Genomic DNA, 21,057 nt, shown 5'->3' with positions numbered 1-21,057 from the left:
CTCCCTCTCCTGCTTCTTCTCTCCTCTTTTTTTCTCCCTCACTCTTCATTGCTTGCTCCCCCCCCTCTCTCCCCTCATTAAGCCATGGCATGCTCCCTCCCTCTCTCCCCTCATTAAGCCATGGCATGCTCCCCCCTCTCTCCCTCATTAAGCCATGGCATGCTCCTCCCTCTCTCCCCTCATTAAGTCATGGCATCCCCCTTCTCCCCTCCCTCTCTCCCCTCATTAAGCCATGGCATGCTCCCTCCCTCTCTCCCCTCATTAAGCCATGGCATGCTTCCCCCCTCTCTCCCTCATTAAGCCATGGCATGCTCCCTCCCTCTCTCCCCTCATTAAGCCATGGCATGCTCTCCCCCCCATGCTTCTCTCCCCTCATTAAGCCATGGCATGCTTCCCCCTATCTCCCCTCATTAAGCCATGGCATGCTCCCCCCTCTCCCCTCATTAAGCCATGGCATGCTCCCCCCTCTCTCCCCTCATTAAGCCATGGCATGTTCCCCCCTCTCTCCCCTCATTAAGCCATGGCATGCTCCCTCCCTCTCTCCCCTCATTAAGCCATGGCATGCTCCCTCCCTCTCTCCCCTCATTAAGCCATGGCATGCTCCCTCCCTCTCCCTCTCTCTCCTCATCAAGCCATGGCATGCTCCCTCCCTCTCGCCCCCCCTCTCTCCCCTCATTAAACCATGGCATGCTCCCTCCCTCTCGCCCCCTCTCTCCCTCATTAAGCCATGGCATGCTCCCTCCCCCCCCTCTCTCCCCTCATTAAACCATGGCATGCTCCCTCCCCTCTCTCCCCCTCATTAAGCCATGGCATGCTCCCTCTCCCTCTCTCCCCTCATTAAGCCATGGCATGCTCCCCCCTCGCTCCCCTCATTAAGCCATGGCATGCTCCCCCCTCGCTCCCCTCATTAAGCCATGGCATGTTCCCTCCTCCCCCTCCCTCTCTCCCCCTCATTAAGCCATGGCATGCTCCCTCCCTCCCTCTCCCCTCATTAAGCCATGGCATGCTCCCTCCCTCCCTCTCTCCCCTCATTAAGCCATGGCATGTTCCCTCCCTCCCTCTCTCTCTCCCCCTCATTAAGCCATGGCATGCTCCCTCCCTCCCTCTCTCCCCTCATTAAGCCATGGCATGCTCCCTCCCTCTCTCCCCTCATTAAGCCATGGCATGCTCCCCCTCTCTCCCCCCCTCTCTCCCCTCATTAAGCCATGGCATGCTCCCCCCCCTCGCTCCCCTCATTAAGCCATGGCATGCTCCCTCCCTCTCTCCCCTCATTAAGCCATGGCATGCTCCCCCTCTCTCCCCACATTAAGCCATGGCATGCTCCCTCCCTCTCTCCCCCTCTCTCCCCTCATTAAGCCATGGCATGCTCCCCCTCGCTCCCCTCATTAAGCCATAGCATGCTTCCTCCCCTCCCTCCCTCTCTGGCCCCTCTCTCCCCGCTCTCTCCTCCCTCTCATGGCGCTCCCCCTCTCTCCCCTCATTAAGCCATGGCATGCTCCCTTCCCTCCCCCTCTCCCCTCATTAAGCCATGGCATGCTCCCCCTCTCTCCCCTCATTAAGCCATGGCATGCTCCCCTCCCTCTCTCCCCCCCCCTCTCTCCCCTCATTAAGCCATGGCATGCTCCCCCTCGCTCCCCTCATTAAGCCATAGCATGCTCCCTCCCTCTCTCCCCCCTCTCCCCGCTCCCCTCTCCCCTCTCGCCCCTCTCTTCCCTCATTAAGCCATGGCATGCTCCCTTCCTCTCCCCCTCTCTCCCCTCATTAAGCCATGGCATGCTCCCTCCCTCTCTCCCCCTCTCTCCCTCATTAAGCCATGGCATGCTCCCTCCCTCTCGCCATGGCGCTCCCTCCCTCTCCCCTCATTAAGCCATGGCATGCTCCCTCCCCTCTCCCCTCATTAAGCCATGGCATGCTCCCTCCCTCTCCCTCTCTCTCCCCTCATCAAGCCATGGCATGCTCCCCCCCTCCCTCTCGCCCCTCTCTCCCCTCATTAAACCATGGCATGCTCCCTCCCTCTCGCCCCCTCTCTCCCCTCATTAAGCCATGGCATGCTCCCTCCCTCTCCCCCCCCATCTCCCCTCATTAAGCCATGGCATGCTCCCTCCCTCTCCCCTCTCTCCCCTCATTAAGCCATGGCATGCTCCCTCCCTCTCCCCCTCTCTCCCCCTCATTAAGCCATGGCATGCTCCCTCCCTCTCTCCCCCTCCCTCTCTCCCCTCATTAAGCCATGGCATGCTCCCCCCCTCTCTCCCCTCATTAAGCCATGGCATGCTCCCTCCCTCTCTCCCCTCATTAAGCCATGGCATGCTCCCCCTCTCTCCCCTCATTAAGCCATGGCATGCTCCCCCTCTCTCCCCTCATTAAGCCATGGCATGCTCCCCCTCGCTCCCTCATTAAGCCATGGCATGCTCCCCCTCATTAAGCCATGGTATGTTCCTCCCTCCCTCTCTCCCCCTCATTAAGCCATGGCATGCTCCCTCCCTCCCTCTCTCCCCCTCATTAAGCCATGGCATGCTCCCTCCCTCTCTCCCTCATTAAGCCATGGCATGCTCCCTCCCTCTCTCCCCCTCTCTCCCCGCTCCCTCCCTCCCTCCCCCCTCTCTCCCCGCTCCCTCCCTCTCGCCCCCTCTCTCCCCTCATTAAGCCATGGCATGCTCCCTCCCTCTCCCCCTCTCCCCTCATTAAGCCATGGCATGCTCCCTCCCTCTCTCCCCCGCTCTCCCCTCATTAAGCCATGGCATGCTCCCTCCCTCTCGCCCCCTCTCTCCCCTCATTAAGCCATGGCATGCTCCCTCCCTCTCGCCCCTCTCTCCCCTCATTAAGCCATGGCATGCTCCCTCCCTCTCGCCCCCTCTCCCCTCATTAAGCCATGGCATGCTCCCTCCCTCTCCCCCTCTCTCCCCTCATTAAGCCATGGCATGCTCCCTCCCTCTCTCCCCTCATTAAGCCATGGCATGCTCCCTCCCTCTCCCTCTATACTTAACACCCAGCAGATGCTTCCTGAGAGAAGTCCCCTCCCTGCCCACAGCTTTATCTCTTCTCCCCCCTCTCCCTCCATTCCACAGGCTACCCCCGAGCTCTGCCAGACGAGGTGGCTACTCTCCTCCACTGTCCCCCAGAGGAGATTTAGCCACCAGCCGGTGAGCAGTGACACAAAAAGGGAAGGAGGGAGGGGTAGAGGGGACTTGCTAAATAAAGCCTAAAGGACTACTCTGGGTTTTGATTCTGGAAGATGGTGGCATTGAGAGGAGAGACGCTGGTGTAAACTAAGAGAAGACTAGACACTTACAACCAGCAGGATACACAGACTCAGTCATGGCTGTTCAGCAAGGGGCTGGGAAACTGCCACCTTAATCAACAGAGACTGCTAGAGCATGAGTGGGGCAAGGAGCCCACAAGACAGAGAAACACAGGGAATCAGGTGGGCACGCAAGACCACCGATTGAGAGAGGGAAGGAGAGATGAGGGGGGAAAAAAAGGAGAGAAATGAGGAGGAGATGATGAGGGTAAACAATAGAGGATACGAAAGAAGAGCGTATGAGGGAATGAGGGAAAAGAGATGAGAGGAGCTGGCAGGAGAGAACAGGAAGCAGTGCCTTAGATCAACTAATTTGAAGGCCATGTAGTGTATTTGGCTATTTCAGCCACGCCCAGGTTGCTGACAGGTGTATAGAATCAAGGACACAGCCCTACAATCTCTATAGACAAATATTGGCACCAGAATGACCCATACTGAAGAGCTCAGTGACTTTCAATATGGCACTGTCATATTGACACCTTTCCCAACAAGTCAGTTTGTCAAATTTCTGACATGCAAGAGCCGCCCCGGTCAGCTGTAAGTGCTGTCATTGTGAAATAGAAACGTCTAGGAGCAACAATGGCTCAGCCGCGAAGTGGTAGGCCACACAAGCTCACAGAACGAGACCGCCGACTGCTGAAGCATGTAAAAATCACCTGTCCTCGGTTGCAACACTGACTACCGAGTTCCAAACTGCCTCTGGAAGCAACGTCAGCACAAGAACTGTTCATCGGGAGCTTCATGAAATGGGTTTCCATGGCCGAGCAGCAACACACAAGCCTAAGATCACCATGTGCAATGCCAAACAGACGCTGGAGTGGTGTAAAGCTTGCTGCCATTGGACTCTGGGACAGTGTAAACGCGTTCACTGGAGTGATGAGCCATGCTTCACCATCTGGCAGTCCAACGGACGAATATGGATTTGGCGGATGCCAGGAGAATGCTACCTGCCCAAATGCATAGTGCCAACTGTAAAGTACGGTGGAGGAGGAATAATGGTCTGGGGCTGTTTTTCATGGTTCGGCCCAGGCCCCTTAGTTCCAGTGAAGAGAAATCTTAACGCTACAACATACAATGAAATTCTAGACGATTCTGTGCTTCTAACTTTATGGCAACAGTTTTGGGAAGCACCTTTCCTGTGTCAGCATGGCCCATAAGTAAGCACTTCACTGTTAGTCTACACCTGTTGTTTACCAAGAATGTGGCAAATAAAATGTGATTATGATTTTAAACTGCTGTGGTCGGAGGGGCTCTGCTCATTTTAGTTACTGTATTTCTATGGCTGGAAAACTGGAGTACGGCTCGAGGTAATGCTAGGTCACTGTCACAACAGCCTACTGCACGCATGCCTATTGTGACATGCTTACTGGCCAGGGTGTGCAGGCTTTTGTTCCAGCTCAGCTCTAACACACATGATTCAACCAATTGTGATCTAAATTGAAGATTGTGATGAAGTTATTAGCTGAAGCAGGAGTGTTAGAGCTGGGCTGAAACAACAACAACATGCACTTGCTATTGATCTCCTGGACTGGAGTCTGGGACCCCTGCATTTGGCAGATAATGGTAGCTTCCATCAGTTGCTATTGATCTCCTGGACTGGAGTCTGGGACCCCTGCATTTGGCAGATAATGGTAGCTTCCATCAGTTGCTATTGATCTCCTGGACTGGAGTCTGGGACCCCTGCATTTGGCAGATAATGGTAGCTTCCATCAGTTGCTATTGATCTCCTGGACTGGAGTCTGGGACCCCTGCATTTGGCAGATAATGGTAGCTTCCATCAGTTGCTATTGATCTCCTGGACTGGAGTCTGGGACCCCTGCATTTGGCAGATAATGGTAGCTTCCATCAGTTGCTATTGATCTCCTGGACTGGAGTCTGGGACCCCTGCATTTGGCAGATAATGGTAGCTTCCATCAGATGCAGCACTCCGCACAACTACAAGCAGTTACGTCAGATAGCCAGTAGGAGGAGGTGAAGAGAGTAGGAGGAGCTGAAGGAGCAAACCCCACAGAAAGGAGGACAGAACGTTTCCTGTGGAGTAGATATCCTCATCCAGAGCCACGTATTTAGCATTTGTATTTATTTATCTTAAAACACTTGGCTCGGTCCTCACCTACCAATTGTCTACCCCTTCTGTGGTGCAGCTCTACTCTACTAGTCCCTGACCCATTTCTACTGCAGGTAGACTAGAGGATCCTTTAAGGACAGCAGCAGACCACGTGGGCACTGTTCTGATCTACATTGTGGGCCTCCCTCTACTATACCTCTCTGTGACGCCACTGCACCAAACACAACCAAGAGAGTAACAGGTACATTTGGGAGGGGCATGTATACATCCGCACGCACAGAAATAAAAAAGACAACACAACTATAGAACGCACACATACTTGTAAGCACCGCAACGCACAGAGTTGCAGTGCAGTAGTGCACCCGCACACATTCACACAGAGGAAGTTGACAGAGAAGGGGGGAGAGAGAGAGAGAGAGGTGCGCATACCTGCGACAATGCGAAACCAGCCGGTGCACAGCTCCTCAGCCATCTACAGCAATCTCCATGGAGCAGGTCACATATCTGGAATATCCACAGAGGGACAGAGAGATGGAAGGACGAAGGGATGGGAAATAGAGATGGACGGCAGAGAGTCTGTGAGGAGAGAAAGAAAGAGAGGGACCAGTCGCATTAAAGGAGGAGTGAGGATGACTGCACCTGACTGAGCTCCCTGGCTGAGGGGACAGATGCACACACACACACACACACACACACACACACTGAAGGATGCTAACGTAGTCCTGTAGAAGTGCTGTCTGGGCCGCTGTCGGTCAGTGAAAGTGACGATACACAAACAGCCTGAGTGTACCTGACCTGTATAGAAAAGAGCCACTTCTCTGTGCACTGAACACTGGGCCAGTGGCATTAACCCCTTGCACCCTGGGAGAAAGAGGGAAACGAGCAAGGAGAGGAAGGAGAGAGAAAGGCGACCTAAATGCCAGAACCGGACAAGAACCTGACACCTTCAGCACACAGGGGGACAAACACCTGCCTGCAGGTGACAGCATTCCCTCCCACATATGCCACCCTAGGCACAACTATGACAACATAACCAACAAAAACGGGTCACAACTCCTGCAGCTCTGTCGCACTCTGGGTATGTACATAGTCAATGGTAGGCTTCGAGGGGACTCCTATGGTAGGTACACATATAGCTCATCTCTTGGCAGTAGTACTGTAGACTACATTATCACTGACCTCAACCCAGAGTCTCTCAGAGCGTTCACAGTCAGCCCACTGACACCCCTATCAGACCACAGCAAAATCACAGTCTACTTAAACAGAGCAATACTCAATCATGAGGCATCAAAGCCAAAGGAACTGTGTAACATTAAGAAATGCTATAGATGGAAGGAATGCAGTTTGGAAACCTACCAAAACACAATTAGGCAACAACAAATTCAATCCCTTTTAGACAATTTCCTGGGTAAAACGTTCCACTGTAATAGTGAAGGTGTGAACTTGGCAGTAGAAAATCTTAACAGTATATTTGACCTCTCAGCTTCCCTATCAAATCTAAAAATCTCAAATAGAAAACCGAAGAAAATTAACAATAATGGACAAATGGTTTGATTTGCAAATGCAAGAATGCAAAAATCTAAGAAAGAAATTGAGAAACCTGTTCAACCAAAAACATAGAGACCCAGAAAACCTGAGTCTACGCCTTCACTATGGTGAATCACCAAAACAATACAGAAATACACTACGGAAAAAGAAGGAACAGCATGTCAGAAATCAGCTCAATGTAATTGAAGAATCCATAGACTCTAACCACTTCTGGGAAAATTGTAAAACACTAAACAAACAACAACACAAAGAATTATCTATCTTTTCTCCAATCTTTTTGGCTCTATAACAAAGAATAAAGAGCAAAAACATATACATGATCAAATACAAATCTTAGAATCAACTATTAAATACTACCAGAACCCACTGGATTCTCCAATTACATTGAATGAGTTACAGGACAAAATAAAACCCCTCCAACCCAAAAAGGCATGTGGTGTTGATGGTATCCTCAATGAAATGATCAAATATACAGACAACAAATTCCAATTGGCTATACTAAAACTCTTTAACATCATCCTTTGCTCTGGCATCTTCCCCAATATTTGGAACCAAGGACTGATCACCCCAATCCACAAAAGTGGAGACAAATTTGACCCCAATAACTACCGTGGGATATACGTCAACAGTAACCTTGGGAACATCCTCTGCATTATCATTAACAGCAGACTCGTACATTTCCTCAATGAAAACAATGTACTGAGCAAATGTCAAATTGGCTTTTTACCAAATTACCGTACAACAGACCATGTATTCACCCTGCACACCCTAATAGACAACCAAACAAACCAAAACAAAGGCAAAGTCTTCTCATGCTTTGTTGATTTCAAAAAAGCCTTCGACTCAATTTGGCATGAGGGTCTGCTATACAAACTGATGAAAAGTGGTGTTGGGGGTAAAACATACGACATTATAAAATCCATGTACACAAACAACAAGTGTGCGGTTAAAATTGGCAAAAAACACAAATTTATTCACACAGGGTCGTGGGGTTAGACAGGGATGTAGCTTAAGCCCCACCCTCTTCAACATATATATCAACGAATTGGCGCGGGCACTAGAAAAGTCCGCAGCACCCGGCCTCACCCTACTAGAATCCGAAGTCAAATGTCTGCTGTTTGCTGATGATCTGGTGCTTCTGTCACCAACCAAGGAGGGCCTACAGCAGCACCTAGATCTTGTGCACAGATTCTGTCAGACCTGGGCCCTGACAGTAAATCTCAGTAAGACCAAAATAATGGTGTTCCGAAAAAGGTCCAGTCACCAGGACCACAAATACAAATTCCATCTAGACACTGTTGCCCTAGTGCACACAAAAAACTATACATACCTTGGCCTAAACATCAGCGCCACAGGTAACTTCCACAAAGCTGTGAACGATCTGAGAGACAAGGCAAGAAGGGCATTCTATGCCATCAAAAGGAACATAAATTTCAACATACCAATTAGGATTTGGCTAAAAATACTTGAATCAGTCATAGAGCCCATTGCCCTTTATGGTTGTGAGGTCTGGGGTCCGCTCACCAACCAAGACTTCACAAAATGGGACAAACACCAAATTGAGACTCTGCACGCAGAATTCTGCAAAAATATCCTCCGTGTACAACGTAGAACACCAAATAATGCATGCAGAGCAGAATTAGGCCGATACCCACTAATTATCAAAACCCAGAAAAGAGACGTTAAATTCTATAACCACCTAAAAGGAAGCGATTCCCAAACCTTCCACAACAAAGCCATCACCTACAGAGAGATGAACCTGGAGAAGAGTCCCCTAAGCAAGCTGGTCCTGGGGCTCGGTTCACAAACACAAACACACCCTACAGAGCCCCAGGACAGCAGCACAATCAGACCCAACCAAATCATGAGAAAACAAAAAGATAATTATTTCCAATGTGTCAAGTAATTAACAAAAAAACAGAGCAAACTAGAATGCTATTTGGCCCTACACAGAGAGTACACAGCGGCAGAATACCTGACCACTGTGACTGACCCAAAATTAAGGAAAGCTTTGACTATGTACGGACTCAGTGAGCATAGCCTTGCTATTGAGAAAGGCCGCCGTAGGCAGACATGGCTCTCAAGAGAAGACAGGCTATGTGCCCACTGCCCACAAAATTAGGTGAGCTGAAACTGAGCTGCACTTCCTAACCTCCTGCCCAATGTATGACAATATTAGAGAGTCATATTTCCCTCAGATTACACAGATCCACAAAGAATTCGAAAACAAATCCAATTTTGAAAAACTCCCATATCTACTGGGTGAAATTCCACAGTGTGCCATCACAGCAGCAAGATGTGTGACCTGTTGCCACGAGAAAAGGGCAACCAGTGAAGAACACACACCATTGTAAATACAACCCATATTTATGCTTATTTATTTTATCTTGTGTCCTTTACCCTTTGTACATTGTTAAAACATATATATATATATATATATATATATAATATGACATTTGTAATGTCTTTATTGCTTTGAAACTTCTGTATTTGTAATGTTTACTGTAAATTCTTTATTGTTTATTTCACTTTATATATTCACTTTATATATTATCTACCTCACTTGCTTTGGCAATGTTAACACATGTTTCCCATGCCAATAAAGCCCTTGAATTGAAATTGAATTGAAAGGAGAGAAGGGTGAGAACAGGGAAAATGTGTCAGATTAGTAAGAGAAATACGATGAAATAGGATGAATCCTCCTACTTTTAACAGTCTTTCATTAATGTATGGAGGAAATAAAATAAACATAAACAAGATGGAAAGACAAAACTTTCTGCAGTAGAGACACCAGTGCCACATGCCTCTGCTGCCTCCTGCTGGTTGTATTCTAACAGTGCATCTCTGTCTATACATCTGACACTGCCAGAGTGTCATAACACTGGCCTTGTGAACTCATCACGCGGATTATTACACTTGGCAGTGTCGAGATGTCTTTTAAACGTCACTGTGGTTGACACAACGGTTAACCACCCTTAGATGTCAGGGGTCACATATGCTACATAGATGGTTGTTGGTATAAAACAAATCAAATTATCTACCACATTAAAATGCAATTGAATTAAAATGGCAAAAAAAACAAATAATGTAATAGATTGCAGTTTCAGCGCCCAATCAGATGTCATTTTAGACACTCTGAAATCAGACACTGAACTGACTGCATAACTGTACTGACAGACGGACAAATTAAAATGCATCTAGAAATGTAAAATCGGACAGGACACATTTTTACTAAGCCTAGAATATCCCGTTGAAGTGGTGCACTGCCTGTCTCAAGCCTGAGTCGGATACAGTCTCCATCAAACAGTTATAGTTGTGACCTGATGGCACTACATGTTTTACACGTGTGCAACTCCTACATAAAACATGACTACTGGCTGGCTCAACTGACTCTTCGTCCCAGAATACTGTATGACCCGTCTGTACAAGCACTGCCTTCTCCGCTCCTGAGCGGAGAGAAAGATGTCATTGATATCAGAATATCAGAGCAGAGCTGAGCCTGCTGCTGCAGTCTCAACTCAGTATCTCTTTTCCTCCTCCACTTTTAGCAGAGCTCAACAGCCTGCTCTCGACGCTTACAGACACGATCATTCATCTGCTGAAGTTCATGATACAGCAGTTCTTAATTGCCAGATATTCCTCCCACATGTTTGACACTGTAACAAGGTGGGGGATTTTCCATTTCAAATGCAGCAGAATTGGACAAACAAACAGGCTGCCAAGACATCCCCTCATCCTCTCCCGTTCCCTCTCGCACGCTCGCTCGCTCCCAGCCTCCATCAGTCTCTCTCGCTGACCTACTTTTACTCTCGCATCAGCAGAGGGCAGTCTTGCACTTGGCACATCGTTCCTCTATCATTCGTCTCTGGATCCCTTCACATCCCTTTTCAACAACAAAAACAGCAGTGTTTTTCCACTAACCCAGAAACCAATTAAATATATATCCAATAGTAAGCTAAAGGTAAAGTGTCAATTTTCTGGCGATCTATTTGAAAGGAGGGTGATTGATGATTTGAGTGCTGGAGGAGTGAAGATGGTGCTTCTGTCCCGAGTGCTGGGCAACGGCCAAACATGTCCCCTCGGCGCGTGATAGAGGTGCAAAGACGAGAGGGGAGACCAGGGATGGCGAGGGACAGCGCCAGTCAAGGGGATGACTAAGGGTGTCAAACTGAGGCTGAGCTGACACAAACAAACATTAAGAGAGAAAACAAAGAGCAGGAGACCTTTCAACGTTCAATCAATGTAATTGTCTGCATCATTTGCAATCCCCTTCATATATTTTCTATAAATATACCATTTTAAATACAATATATATATATATATATTCATTATCCTTTATCATTTTCCAAGATTAGTTCCAAGAATATTTTATCATTTAAATTGAAAAACTAGAAGTTTTGAATCTGGCGTCGTTTTGTGAATCAGTTCATAAACCATGTGGCATGGAATCGGTACATCGAAAATCTCTTCCCAAATATTTAAATGAAACTGGTATACTTTTTTATACATCACCATTTTCTTTAACCAATTTTGGTTCCTTACTTTCCTTACTTTCTCCCCCTTCCACTTGCCTCTTCCATTTGCAGTAATACTGCAATTAGTTGGTTGTAATTTTGGATAAAGCAGAAATGTCCATATATTTTGTTAGCTGCATGTGTGACAACAAAAGTCCTATTTATGACAGAATTTACAAAGATTGTACAAGTGCTTGAGAGAATGCCAAGAGTGTGCAAAGCTGTCATCAAGGCAAAGGGCATGAGGGTCTGCTACTTTGAATAATCTAAAACATATATTGATTTGAATAACACTTTTTTGGTTACTACATGATTCCATATGCGTTTCATAGTTTTGACTTCTTCACTATTATTATACATGGTAGAAAATAGGAAAAATAAAGAAAAACCCACAAATGAGGTGTCCAAACTTTTGACTAGTACAGTATAAATGGCCCTGTCTAATTGTCTGGTTTGCCATTCCAAATCAAATTGAATATTTTTTGCTCATATAATAAAAAATAAAAACAAGTCGTTAGATGTAGGCAGGGCCATAAGCAAATAGGTAAACTGGGATATGACTAAAGAGTTAATCAGAGTGATTTTTCCACAAATATACACTACCGTTCAAAGGTTTGGGGTAACTTAGATATGTTCTTGTTTATGAAATAAAAAGCACATTTTCTTTCCATTAAAATAACATCAAATTGATCAGAAATACAGTGCAGACATTGTTAATGTTGTAAATGAAGATTGTAGCTGGAAACGGCAGATTTTTTATGGAATATCTACATAGATGTTCAGAGTAGAGGTTGGCCGATTAATCGGAATGGCCGATTAATTAGGGCCGATTTCAAGTTTTCATAACAATCGGAAATCGGTATTTTTGGGCACCGATTAGCCGATTAACTAGGTAAGTCAGTTATTTAACTAGGTAAGTCAGTTAAGAACACATTCTTATTTTCAATGACGGCCGAGGAACGGTGGGTTAACTGCCTTGTTCAGGGGTAGAATTTCACCTTGTCAGCTCGGGGGATCCAATCTTGCAACCTTACAGTTAACTAGTCCAACACAATAACGACCTGCCTCTCTCTCTCGTTGCACTCCACAAGGAGACTGCCTGTTACGCGAATGCAGTAAGCCAAGGTAAGTTGCTAGCTAGCATTAAACTGATCTTATAAAAAACATTCAATCATATTCACTAGTTAACTACACATGGTGTGATGATATTACTAGATATTATCTAGCGTGTCCTGCGTTGCATATAATCTGACTGAGCATACAAGTATCTGACTGAGCGGTGGTAGGCAGAAGCAGTTCATGTGAGAAATTGCCAAGAAACTGAAGATCTCGTAAGATCAGTTTAATTGCTTCTTTAAATCAGCACGACAGTTTTCAGCTGTGCTAACAATTGCAAAAGGGTTGTCTAATGATCAATTAGCCTTTTAAAATGATAAACTTGGATTAGCTAACACAATGTGCCATTGGAACACAGGAGTGATGGTTGCTGATAAATGGGCCTCTGTACGCCTACGTAGATATTCAATTTTTTTTAATCTGCAGTTTCCAGCTACAATAGTCATTTACAAAATAACAATATTTCTGATCATTTTAATCTTATTTAATGTGCTTTTCTTTCAAAAACAAGGAAATATCTAAGTGACCCCAACATTTTGAACGGTAGTGGACATGTATTTTCCTTTCCATGGTAGCAAGATCTTGTCTATTTTTGCAAACTTTCTATTAAAATGTATTGTAATGAGATTCTTTCTTTCTTTCGGGATATGAATACTGAGTATGTCCACTTCACTGTCAGACCATTTTATTGGTAAACTACACAGTAATGTAAAAGTTGTATTTTTTTGTGATCCAATACATAATATAGTACACATTATAATTAGATTTTAATAGCTAACATTTCAATGGCCATAATAAATAGATATGCCAATAGTGGACCACCTTGTTTACTCCTTGATAGGTTAAGAGTTTCTGAGAAGTAACCATTATTTACTATTTCACACCTAGGGTTACTATACATAACTTTAAACCATTGGAGAAGGTATTCTCCAAAATTGAAATATTACATTTATATATAAATTCCAGTCGTACTTTATCAAAAGCCTTTTCAAAGTCAGATATGAATACCAGGCCTGGTTTCACAGATTTTTCACAGTTTTCTGTTGTTTCCAGTACTTGTGTTATATTATCTTCAAGGTATCATCCATTTAAAAACCTGTCTGATTAGGATGAATCATATTCGACAATACCTTTTTAATTATATGCACTGTCCTAGAATTGTTGCATCACAACAATGAAGTGTAAGGGCTCTCCAATTTTTTAAATGGACTGAATCTTTATACTTACCACCTGGGTCCTGTTTTAGTAATAGCGAAATCAGACCTTGTTGAGTATCTGATAATCTACCATTTTTATATGAGTGGTTAAAACATGCTAATAACGTGTACATCCCCAAAAATATCTTAACTGGTATGCCATCCAGCCTTGGAGTTTTCCTGGATGTAAATGCTTTAATTGCATCAAGAAGTTCCTCCTGGCTTTCACACGAGTCTTTCTGTACAGCTGTTCATTTTTACATTGTTAATAGAAAAAAAACATTACAATTAACTTCGGACGACGCTGGGACAATTGTGCGCCGCCCTATTGAACCCCCAATCACGGCTGGTTGTGGTGCAGCCTGGAATTGAACCAGGGTCTGTGGTGATGTCTCTAGCACTGAGATGCAAAGCCTTAGACCGCTGCGCCACTCAGGAGCCCACTTAGGTCATGTATATTCAGGTAGAAATGAGTTGTGAAGCAACTGCTCTCTATCCCGCTCAACACACATTATTCTGTCTCTTTAACGTAGCAGGCATAAAAGAAACACATACCAGACAAGTAGGCATGCAATGGATTATGGTCATTATGGTCATTTTAATGTCACCTTGGAAAGGCCAAAGGCTCCATTCCACCAAAACAGGCTGACATTTCTGGCAGTCTTTTCAAACAGCTCGTATACTCAAAAGGCATCATCACACACTTTTCACAATATTATTCCAACCTCATAGTGTGGAAATATATATAGAACACAGGTAAATCACGTTTTTGGCTGCACTGGGCCTTTAAGGTAGTGTGTGTCCCAGTCACACTACAGGCAGAGCTAAACCCCATCAGCAACAGACTAAACAAACCAATCAAACGTCAGCAGACCAACAACCAGTAAGTGGATGCTAATTACCCTAAAAGGCCCGGATAACCCCACCCTTACCCTAAGTCTCTCCCTCTCCCTTGGGCTGTGTCTGGGGTGTCATTGTGTCATTAGGTCACTGTGGGCAAGACAAATAGAGGACATGGCTGGCCGAGCGGCACGTAGGCACATGGATATAGCCCAGTCTTATCACCTCCCTGCGGAGTCTTGCTCTCGCTTGGCCTGGTGGAATGTTTTGGTTAGAACCCACCGCTTCCTAATCAGCATTCCTCATCACCAGGGCTGACAGAGGGGAGTTGCGGATCGCCACTGCAACCTGCAAGAAGAGCCACGCTGCTGCCGTTCAGGACAGAGACCTGACACACAGCCCAAGGGCCAGGGGATGGACTTCCCTTTCAGAGGAGAACATCAGGACACATTGACTCACTGTGGACATTGGTGCTTTATCTTCCTGCAGTGGTCCCAATGGTCTTAAACTCATAAGGGATAACTGCTGTATGTGATGGTAGCAACACAACATGCCTCTTCCAGTAAGACTGAGCAGTGAGCCCACCTCTTCACAGAAACAATAGGTTTACTGTTTACTCCCCAGATTGGTTCTGTTTATCGTGGAGCCTCTCTCTACTTAGCCTCTACCACAGTCTACACTAAATAACACTCTGTAAGACTACAAACCCCTACAGTTTTAACTACCTGGCCAGTACAAAACTCTAGGCCTTAGGTCATGTAATCAGGAAAAACTCCTGTCCATATGCATATTATAATAATAACAACTAGATTGCAATTGTTCATAAAGTACTATTGATGGGACTTGCTTTAACTCTTTAAAAGTATTTTTTGTGGTAATGGTAAATGTTTAAAGCAAAGCAGTTTTAAAGTATGTATGGTTTAGAAAAATGTTATAGTAGTGATACTGTTTGCAGTAGTAATGATGGGGACTGGTTATAGTTGAAAAAGTAGGTAGATGAAAAGTTAAAATAGCCTGAACATTTGAAAGTTGGTTTGTTGCCTCTAGCTTGAACGGTTTAAGAGTTATTGTTGGTGGGTTATTTTATGCTAATTTCTATAGACTGTAAAACATGTTAAGACTTTGAAGTTAGGATAATGTGAACATGTGGAAGTTGGTTTGGTGTCTTTACCTTGAACGGTTCAAGAACGAATGTTGGGGTGTTATTTTACTCAAATGTCTATAGTTATAGTTGATAAAAGTTTTACAGAATTTGAAGTTAGGATAGCCTGAACATGTGAAAGCTGGTTTGGTGTATGTAGCTGGAACAATTTAAGAGTTACTGTTGTTGGGTTAAAGTATTCAAATGTATTCAAATGTATATAGTTATAGTTGATAAAAGTTTTACAGAATTTGAAGTTAGGATAGCCTGAACATGTGAAAGTGTTGCAATTATTGTTGGTAGTAATTATATGCATGCACATTTACATAGATATAATTTATAGCACAGACCTGAGCTAGACCAGAGCTAGTGCGAGGCACAGCTAGCTAGCTACACCCAGGACCAGAGCTAGTGCAGACCAGAGCAATAGTTGTGATCAGTCGTTTTGCAGTCAGTAGTTGTGGTTCAATAGTTGTGGTCAGCAGTTGTGGTCAGTAGCTGTGGTCAGTAATTGTGGTGGTCAATAGTTTTGTGGTCAGTAGTTGTGTGGTTGTGGTCAGCAGTTATGGTGATTATAAGTGTGGTCAATAGTTGTGTGAATATATGTGGTTGTGGTCAGTAGTTGTGTCAGAATATATGTGGTTGTGGTCAGTAGTTGTGTGGTTGTGGTCAGTAAATGTGGTCAGCAGTTGTGTGGCTGTGGTCAGTAATTGTGGTAAGTAGTTGAGTGGTCAGTAGTGGTGTGTTCAGAAGTTATGTGGTTGGGGTCAGAGGTTATGTGGTTGGGGTCAGAAGTTATGTGGTTGTGGTCAGTAGTTGTGTGGTTGGGCTCAGTAGTTGTGCCTAGGTGGTTGTGGTCAGTAATGGTGGTGGTCAGTAGTTATGGTGATTTAGTTGTGTGGGAAGAACTTGTGTGGTTGTGGTCAGTAGTTGTGTGGTTGTAGTCAATAGTAGTGGTCAGTTGTGTGGTTGTGGTCCGTAGTTGTAATGTGATCAGTAATTGTTTGGTCAGAAGTTGTGTGGTTGTGGTCAGTATTTGTGTGAATGTAGTCAGAACAGAAGTTGTGTGGTTGTAGTCAGTAATTGTGGTGGTCAGTAGTTATGTGGTCAGAATATGTGTTGTTGTGGTCAGCAATTGTGTGGTTGTGGTCAGTAAATGTGGTCAGTAGTTGTGCGGTTGCGTTTAAAAGTTGTGTTGTCAATAGTTGTGTGGTTGTGGTCCCCAAATGTGTTCAGTGGTTGTGTGGTTCTGATCATAAGTTGTGTGATCAGTAGTTGTGGTCACTAGACGTGGTCAGCAGTTGTGTGGTTGCAATCAGAAGTTGTGTGGTTGTGGTCAGTAGTTGTGGTCAGTAGCTTTGTGGTTGTGGTCAACAGTTGTGGTCAGTAGTTTTGTGGTTATGGTCAGAAGTTGTGTGGTTGTGGTCAGTAGTTGTGTGGCTGTGGTCAGCAGTTGTGTGGTTGTGGTCAGTAGTTGTGGTCACTAGATGTGATCAGCAGTAGTTTGGTTGTGGTCAGAAGTTGTGTGGCTGTGGTCAGAAGTTGTGTGGTCAGAAGATGAGTGGTTGTGGTCAGATATTGTGTGGTTGGGGTCAAAAGTTATGTGATTGTGGTCAGTTATATTTGTTGCCAATGAAATGTACCTGGCTAAAAGGTGAGCCACTTTCGTGGTACCGGTTATCCTGAGTTGAACTCAGAGTTGACCAAAGTTACCTCCTCAAGCCTGATTCATAGTATAGGGCACAGTAGAACCAGTTCAGTGGGAAATCTGATGACATCTCAGTTTACCCTCAGCCTTGGTTTTTTCTCTGCTCCACAGTTTAACACACACCGAGTGGAAAAAATTAGTTAGTCACCAGTGTGTGTGACGCTCCGTGGTCTGGTCTGCAGCCTGAACTAATGAGGTGATGTCAACACCAGCCCAAAGTGTTCCTCTTACTCAGAACCTATTAGCACGTCCACAGGGGCCAGGTCTGTATAAACATACAGCATTACTCACTCCACTATCAGATCCCATCTTTAAACATACGTATACAATACACTGCCTGCTCTGATGAGCTAGTTTCCACAAACCCTCAAAAATGGAGTTAGCAACTGACGTGATTTGAGGACGTTTCAAAGGAGATTCAAAAGTGCAGAAATTATGGAATTATAATCAGGAAAGAGTGTGATATTTGTCCAGGCATAGCAGGCCATCACCACTAGGCTAAAAGTAGAAAGTTACAGCTCTAAGCATAATGCAATTATAAATGGAATGGCGTTTCAGAAATGATCACACTTTCATAACCCTATCAATCTCTTTCTCTCCTCTGTCAGTCTCTCGTTCTGACTGGCCAACCACGAGGAAGCTAATATGGGTTTTGCTTACGCAGTGAAGTACTCAGCAGCCTAAAAACCTAATGTAGGGCGTGAGCTCCGCCGAGTCCAAGACTATTCTGACCTGGCTTCTATCTCAAGGCCAGAAGACTGTTAAATAGCCATCACTAGTAGGCTACCACCCAGTTACTCAACCCTGCACCTTAGAGGCTGCTGCCCTATATACATAGACATGGAATCACTGGCCACTTTAATAATGGAACACTAGTCACTTTAATAATGGAACACTAGCCACTTTAATAATGGAACACTAGTCACTTTAATAATGGAACACTAGTCACTTTAATAATGGAACACTAGTCACTTTAATAATGGAACACTAGTCACTTTAATAATGGAACACTAGTCACTTTATTAATGGAACACTAGTCACTTTATTAATGGAACACTAGTCACTTTAATAATGGAACACTAGCCACTTTAATAATGGAACACTGGTCACTTTATTAATGGACTAGTCACTTTAATAATGGAACACTAGTCACTTTAATAATGGAACACTAGTCACTTTAATAATGGAACACTAGTCACTTTAATAATGGAACACTAGTCACTTTAATAATGGAACACTAGTCACTTTATTAATGGAACACTAGTCACTTTAATAATGGAACACTAGTCACTTTAATAATGGAACACTAGTCACTTTAATAATGGAACACTAGTCACTTTAATAATGGAACACTAGTCACTTTAATAATGGAACACTAGTCACTTTAATAATGGAACACTAGTCACTTTATTAATGGAGCACTAGTCACTTTAATAATGTTTACATACTGCTTTACTCATCTCATATATACTGTATTCTAGTTAATGCCATTCCCGACAATGCTGGTCCTAATATTTATATATTTCTTAATTCCATTCTTTTACTTTTAGATTTGTGTATTGTTAGATATTACTGCACTGTTGGAGCTAGGAACACAAGCATTTAGTTAGATATTACTGCACTGTTGGAGCTAGGAACACAAGCATTTAGTTAGATATTACTGCACTGTTGGAGCTAGGAACACAAGCATTTAGTTAGATATTACTGCACTGTTGGAGCTAGGAACACAAGCATTTAGTTAGATATTACTGCACTGTTGGAGCTAGGAACACAAGCATTTAGTTAGATATTACTGCACTGTTGGAACTAGGAACACAAGCATTTCACTACACCAGCAATAACATCTGCTAAATATGTGTATGTGACCAATAAAATGTGATTTGAACACTGCTAAACAAAAGTAAGCGTCTTGCTAGGTGCACACTGGAATTAAAGGGTAACTACAGCAAAAGCATCTTGCTAGGTGCACACTGGAATTAAAGTGTAACCTACAGCAAAAGCATCTTGCTAGGTGCACACTGGAATTAAAGGGTAACTACAGCAAAAGCATCTTGCTAGGTGCACACTGGAATTAAAGTGTAACCTACAGCAAAAGCATCTTGCTAGGTGCACACTGGAATTAAAGGGTAACTACAGCAAAAGCATCTTGCTAGGTGCACACTGGAATTAAAGGGTAACTACAGCAAAAAATCTACATTTGTCACATTTTTCCCAGACATCAAAAGTGGTCTCATGACGTGGTTTAAGCATTGTTGTGGACTTAGAACATCCAAACTAGTAGTTTGTCTATTTGAGAGTGAAAACTTGGGAAAAAAAGAGGGAGGGAAACAGAATTTTGGAAACAAACAAACGTAATCAGGCCAAAAATAAAACTGATTTTATAGGGCCCAAATTCCTTCTACCAACTAGAGATGGATTATTCATGGTTGATGACTCCCGCAGGTGTGTTTGTTCATCCGTGCGTACTTGTATGGGTGCATCATCCCTGCATCAGCAGCTCGGGTGTTATCCCCTGCTATTTATGCTCCGGTATTCAGACACCGTTCTAATGACGTCATAAAGACAAGTCTGAACATGCTCGGACTAGGACACAAAACACAAACATCCCTTTTTCTATCTCTCTCACAGTCAGGCAGTGGTGTGATGGTGACTACATCACAAATGGCACCCTATTCCCTACATAGCGCACTACTTTTGACCAAAGCCCTGTGGGCCCTGGTCAAAAGTAGTGCACTACATACGGAATACGGTGCCATTTGGGTTGCAGACGGTGTGGTGTAGGTGTCAGACCTTTGTGTAGAGTAAAGCTCTAGGATCAGTCTGTTTATGCTGCAGGGTTTAACTGTGCAACACAGGAGAGAAGACGGGAGGGGAGGAGGAATTTTCCCAGGCTTCATTCCCAGGCAAGCACACCCAAAACTCACACCCCACCCGGTCTGCTTGGCACTCCGCTCCCTCACAATTTCCCATCCTCAACCCTGTCTTGAACTCTCCATGGCTCTCCCTGGCTGGCAGACTGAGTCCTCTTCTCACATTCAGACTTGGGTTCAAATACAATTCAAAATCATTTTAAATAGATTTAAAATACTGCGCTTGACTGAGCTTGCCTGGCTTAATGGATCAATAAAATATTCCCAAAACAGCCAAACCTGCCCATCTGGCAGGGTAGAGCAAAGATTTCAAATAGTATTTAAAATGAAGTCTGCTCATATACCATAAGCTAATGGGACATGAACATCATGTGTTGCCTAATATAATACCCAGAGGGAACCACAGTTCTGTGTTGAACATCCTGTTGTTTTTGTTGATACTAGGGCTGTGACAGTCACGGAATTTTGGATGACAGTTACTGGCCAGCCAAATGATCGCGTTCTACGTAATAACCACTCGAATAGTACATTTTCTCCTTTCCTCTGCTCCTGACCGCATGTGTTGCCATAGAAATAGAATGAATAGGATGCCCGTCCCCATTCAAGTCAATGATGGCATAATGGGTGGACTGGCAACCAATGTACCAATAGGAGCAGAGCAGGAAATAGAAGCGGGACAGGTACATATCAATATGTGCTGTGATGTGTTGATTCAACTCACCTGACATCACAAAAAATAGATTCCATTGCATGAGCCA

General features: G+C 44.6%; 1 protein-coding gene across 1 annotated transcript in view; it reads right to left on the bottom strand.

Annotated features, from left to right (window-relative positions):
• The window catches only part of LOC115145353 (SH3-containing GRB2-like protein 3-interacting protein 1), a 121,248-nt gene that overhangs the window by 93,613 nt on the left and 6,578 nt on the right, over nucleotides 1-21,057 (bottom strand). The window contains 1 exon segment of the mRNA XM_065003208.1: nucleotides 5,796-5,942. Within this exon segment, the coding sequence (XP_064859280.1) occupies nucleotides 5,796-5,838 (43 nt within the window). The 5' untranslated portion in view covers nucleotides 5,839-5,942.

Source organism: Oncorhynchus nerka, linkage group LG17 (genome assembly GCF_034236695.1).
Source record: "Oncorhynchus nerka isolate Pitt River linkage group LG17, Oner_Uvic_2.0, whole genome shotgun sequence".
In the NCBI taxonomy this organism is placed as follows: domain Eukaryota; kingdom Metazoa; phylum Chordata; class Actinopteri; order Salmoniformes; family Salmonidae; genus Oncorhynchus; species Oncorhynchus nerka.
The sequence above is the reverse complement of the archived record's forward strand: the minus strand, read 5'-3'. Positions and strand labels throughout refer to the sequence as shown.